Source organism: Alligator sinensis, unplaced genomic scaffold (genome assembly GCF_000455745.1).
Source record: "Alligator sinensis unplaced genomic scaffold, ASM45574v1 scaffold264_1, whole genome shotgun sequence".
NCBI classification, from domain to species: domain Eukaryota; kingdom Metazoa; phylum Chordata; order Crocodylia; family Alligatoridae; genus Alligator; species Alligator sinensis.
The window spans coordinates 1,239,763-1,245,321 of record NW_005841831.1 but is presented as its reverse complement, the minus strand read 5'-3'; the positions used below and the strand labels follow the sequence as shown (position 1 = coordinate 1,245,321).

The window sequence follows — 5,559 nt, the reverse complement described above, 5'->3', positions numbered from 1 at the left end:
CCTGCTGCCAAGATTGTTCATCCTTTTAACATTAGACAGTAATTGATTTTAAAAATGGAAATCATGTGGCTTGAAGAAAAGTTCCAAATATGGGAAGATTCATGACTGTAGTGGATATATGCATTTCCTTAGTCTTTGAAACCATTTCTGACACAGGGTTTGTTTTTCCATAAATATTTGCCTGAAGTGTGGTGGGCTTCCAAATAGGAGCTCTGGGCTGATGCAAAAGAAACACACTTATGGAAGTGCTACATAAAAACATGATATATTTGTATATGTGTAGCACTGTTAATTGTTGCAAATAAGTAGAACAGCATATACTGGCACGTGCACACGGAGTGTTGTTCATATGTTGGGAAGTTCAATGAAGCTTTGTTTAAACTTAGGCATGTGATAAGTCCATGGCTACCATAGGGCCTCTGAGCACTGAGAATAGCTAAAGGAGTGGTGGGGTTTGATAAGGTGGCTTAAGTCACTTGTGAGCTACACTTGTGGACCAGACTATATACGGCTGATCCCCCAGTATAGCTTGGCACAATTCAAGCATTATCCACTTTTCCACTACTGAATCACTTGACCTACGATAAAAGATATGATTAAACAATGTGTGTAAGTAAGCATAGTCATATCCAGTGAAGTGTTATACAGAAATCAGAGAAAGAAAATAGCTTCAGGGCAGAACTCTTCACTCTTGAAAATTTTCCAGTTTTCCTATCTGTTTTCAAATGAACCACATGATGGAACCATTTCCCTTGATAGTTTTCCATGGCAATTCACCCTGAAATTTCTTTATCTCATCCTATCATTGTTAGTTTGTAAAGACAACAGTTAACCATGTAAAATAAATTTGTGGCAACAGATAAAATTGTACTTAGAAAGAAGACACTTGACTACTTTCTATTCAGGATTTACCTCATGTCTATGATTAATGCATCTGTGTGAACAATCTTCTTCCAAACATGCTTCACCAGCAGCTCAGACACCTGGGTTAGAAGTTCACAATCTCCAAACATATCAAATCTCAAATAGCCAATGTTGTTTTCAAAGACATTGGTGTGGAATGAAAAGTTAATTAGATCTTCAAATACTTCTGGAGGTGGGATCTGAAAGATTTTGGAAAAAACATTATGAGTTGATAGTGACTCTTCTGCATAATATTAAAAAGGAATCAAATGGTTAGCTCATGTTACACCTATAGATTCATAGTATCACAGGATTAGAAGGGACCTCTAGGGTCATTTAGTCCAACCCCCCTCACACAGATGATAGATGCCTCTCCAGACCCTTCTTGAAAACCTCCAAGGAAGAAATTCCACAGCTTCCCTAGACGGCTTGTTCTATTGTCTTACAGTTCACACAGTTAGGAAGTCTTCCCTGAGATGTAATGTAAAACTAATTTGCTGAAGGCTAAACACAGCAAATATTATTGCAAATGTCTCTGAGATTTCTTCACCTAGAAAATCAGTAAGTTTTCTTTGCCAACCTGCATAAGACCTAATTTAAAGCCCTCCTCAGCAGGTTGGCCACACAATACCCAAAACGCTCTTCACAGGCTGTCAGATAGGTCCCAACTCTATACAGCAATCCTCTTTAGGAATCTGATGTGTTACAAACATGTAATATCCTTACGTGATGGGTATGTGCTGATATAGGGTGGCTGGCTTGCTTCCCCAGCTGAGAAAGGGCTGCCACCACATCCAGAGTCTGAATCAGGCCCTTTTCAGGCATAGTTTTTTATACAAAAACAAAATAAAGTGATTTTCTTGACAGAAGCAGATGATTGAGGCCCAGAGGCCTCATACTGCTTTCTGTGCTCCAAAGCATGACATAGGAACCCATTGGCTTCCTGTAATTCTTTTCCAGGTAAGCCACTTGTGGTATTTATAATCTCCTCATTAGTCTCAGATGAAAGGTAGTTGGTCCATCATAGGTGATGCTGGCCTCAGGTGCCATTAAAGGGCCAATCACTCTGACAGTTAGGAATAGGTATGCTTTAAGAGTCTTATATCGGGGATACGTGTCTGAAATCTCATGTGTTGGGCCGTGATTAATTTTATTTTGTTTATCTGTTTGTTATGGTATTAAATGGCAAATATTTATTTCAAATGTGATTAAATTCAGTTTTTAGCCAACAATAAAAGAATTGTTCCTATCACCCGTATATGCAATGGTCCCATAGTCTGAGCCTGAGGTCAGAAATGAGTATTTTCCATGTATGCATCTGAAAATGGGAGAATCTCTTTGTACTTAATTCAGTGACCTATGGTTCTTCATATAGACTCCCAATCAGTTGCAAATTTCTGTGTCTAGAGAGGGCTTTGGCAAGTCCGTTATAACAGCTCTCCCCTCCTCACCAGGGTGCTGTGAGGATCCCTTTGTACATCTTTATGAAGTACTCAGATTATTTCAGTGATGGGGGGCTTTAAAGAACATTCATAAAACAAATAGAGCCAAGTAGTTCAAGGTAAAAGTATGTTATTGTTTCTACTTGGTAAAGTAAAAATTCTCTCCTCACCGTCACACACATGAAACAGTGGCTGTCCTCTCCGTCTCATCACCTCTTAGTCTGGTGGATGATAAAGACTTAAAGGCACAGATCAATTGACCTCTTCCATAGTTCATCCCCTAAACCATGTAGGGCTGCAGAGAAAAGTACATGGAATGGATTTGCCTTCCAGCCTTCATCGCGCCTGAACTATAGTAATTCCATGATGTTTGGGCCTTTTGTGCCCAAAGCGGTCAGGCAGCCTTCTAAGAGCTGGGATCTGGTGTTTGGATGTCTACCTAGAGTCACCACCACTCAAAAACAGCACTCACAACCTGCGTGAAGCCCACTGGACATGTTAAGGGCCTAATGCTGTAGCCCTTTCCTGGAGAGTATTCCTCATTTAAGGGTGACCAACAAGACTATGCATCTGAGTAATGGTTCTACATTTGTGCTGTGTTCTAGAAGATGATGCAAGGGATGGATTGTTAATTGTAATACAGTTTAATGCAAGACCTCAAGACCACAATTGAGATCAGGGCCCCCTAACTCCACATGCTGCCCATATGCATCTAAACACACACCGGTCCTGAATAGCAATGTATACAAGCAGCTCAGACAGTGAAAATGCCTTTATAACCTTATGGTACAGAGGGAGACAGGCTGATGAAGTTACTTGCTCACTTAACACTGTGATAGAATTCAAACCTCTGATTCTTGAGTTCTGTCTTTGTGTCTCAACCAGAAGGCCACACTAGGGCCCTATGCTTTAGAGGCAAAATCTTATTTCACTTTGTGCACCCAAATGACAGTTGTGCAGACATGTTACTGCTTTTGTTGGCACTTATGTATAGTTAGCAATTCTACTTCAGGTGCAGTGTGGACGTGCAAGCATCCATACATTTACTGAGTAGGCCTGCGCAAAGTGGCTAGTATTCACTTTGGGTTTGGATTTGGCTGATTTGGGGGACAGTGATTTGATTTGGTAAACGATTTCGTTTGAGTTGGTTTGGGAGTTTGGCCCCCCGCAAAACCAGCCGAATCTTCGAATCACACAGGCCATATCCCCTGCCTGTTCTTCCAGCCCCACCCGGCCCCAGCTCCCAGCTCTTTGAAAAAAAAAAGCCCCCACTTACCAGCTGCTGCTGGGTGGGTGGGGGGGGTGATCCCCACTGCCCCCCAGTGCCCCATGCCACATGGGGGGGTTCTGCCACAAGTCCCCTGAAGCCCCAAGGCCACTGAAGCTGTCAGTGAGTCTGGAGGGTTTTTTTGCTTTTTGGTTTTTAAAAGGGTCAGGAGCTGGGGCAGGCCGCGGGGAAGTGGGGGGCAGGAGGGATCCCCTCCCCCACCTGGCATCACCTGCTGTGCAGGGACTTTTTTTTTAACAACCGGGAGCTGGGCTGGGTAGGGCAGCCATGTGGGGCTGGAAGAGTAGGCAGGGGTTGGGGGGCGCTCAGGGGGGCTGGGGGAGCAGGCAAGGGATGAGGCCTGACAGGGGTCCCCCATGGTCACCTCCCCACCTCTGCCAGCCTCCCCTCCCCCACCCCCTACTTACCAGCACGGAGTCTGGGTCCAGCTCCATGCTGCAGTGAGCGGGGACTGCTTGAATTGCCGAAGCTCTCTGAATCTTTTTCAAATTGATTCAGAGAGCTATGAATTGATTTGGACCTTTTAATTGGTCCCCTGATTTGATTCGGATTTGGAGATTTGGCTACCAAATCACCCAAATCTCCTCTGAATCAAATCAGTACCCGAAGCTTTGCACAACCCTACTGGGTATGCATAGTAGGTTGTGCTCAGGATAGGCAGGTATTGTAAACAGTTAAAAACCCACAACTAGTCAGTGGTAGACACCAGAGGAGAAGGCCCTTTCCATATTTTGATCCAATAATCTAATGCAGGGGTGGGCAAAATATGGACCGTGGGCCAGATCTGGCCCACCAAGCCATTCTATCTGACCCACAGGGCCCCTAAAACATTTAGAAAATTAATATTTATCTGCCCCTGGCTGCCTGTCAAAGATGACAGGAGCCAGAGACAGTAGTTTCATAGTTTCATAGTCAGTAGGGTCGGAAGGGACCTGAGCAGATCAAGTCCAACCCCCTGCCATGGCAGGAAAGAGCACTGGGGTCAAACGACCCTGACAAGGTGTTCATCTAGCCTCCTCTTAAAGACCCCCAAGGTAGGAGCCAGCACCACTTCTCTTGGAAGTTGGTTCCAGATCCTAGCTGCCCTGACAGTGAAGTAGCGCCTCCTGATATCTAGCCTGAATCTACCCTCTGCCAGCTTGTGACCGTTATTTCTAGTCACACCTGTTAGCGCTCAGGGGAACAGGGACTCCCCCAATGCCTGCTGGTCCCCCCTGACTAGATTGTAAACAGCCACTAGATCCCCCCTCAGCCACTAGATCCCCCCTGGAACCCAGGGAAAGCCGGCGGCAGAACTAAACAACCACAGCAGCAAGTCCAGCTTGGCCCTGCCCCCCCTTCAACCCGAGCCCCTACCCTGAGCCCCAGCCAGAAGCCTCTGGGGCTTCTGGAGGCTTCTGGCCTGGGACTGCTCCTGCCTCCCTGCACTGAGGGAAATACAGATAAGAAGGAGGAGAGGGAGGGAGTCAGGGGAGGACTGCAGGTGATTGCCCCAGTCCTCAGGGCCGGCCGGGCCAGCTTCTGCAGTCCTGGCGCTGCAGCTGGAAACCATGTGTTGCTGGGTGGGTGGTGTGGGGGAGAGCAGGGAAATGGCTGTGGCAGGCAGGGGGAAGGAGCAGTAAGTAGGTGTGCAGATTGCAGCGACAGCCAGGAGGGAGGATGGGGACTGTGTCAGTGCACTGGGGCCAGCACTGGTGGGGCCCAGAGCCGGGTAGCAGGATTGCGGGGCTCAGGCTGCCAGGGGCTCTATGGCGCCAGGCTGGCTCCCTCCTCTCCCTACTTGAGCAGCACAGCCCGGACCCTGCACTCCTGCTGCCCCACTCTGGGCCCCACTGGTGCTGGCCCCAGTGCACCAGTGTGGGCCCTGCGCTCCTACCCAGTTGTTGCTGTGCTGGGGAGGGGGGGGGGGGGAAAGGGGGAAGGGGA

At 47.0% G+C, this 5,559-nt stretch overlaps 1 protein-coding gene across 1 annotated transcript in view; it reads right to left on the bottom strand.

Moving 5' to 3' along the window:
- The window catches only part of RBP3 (retinol binding protein 3), a 21,285-nt gene that overhangs the window by 5,710 nt on the left and 10,016 nt on the right, over window positions 1-5,559 (bottom strand). The window contains exon 2 of the mRNA XM_006014826.1: window positions 913-1,103. Coding sequence (XP_006014888.1) covers window positions 913-1,103 — 191 coding nt within the window. The remainder of the gene's footprint in view (window positions 1-912; window positions 1,104-5,559) is intronic.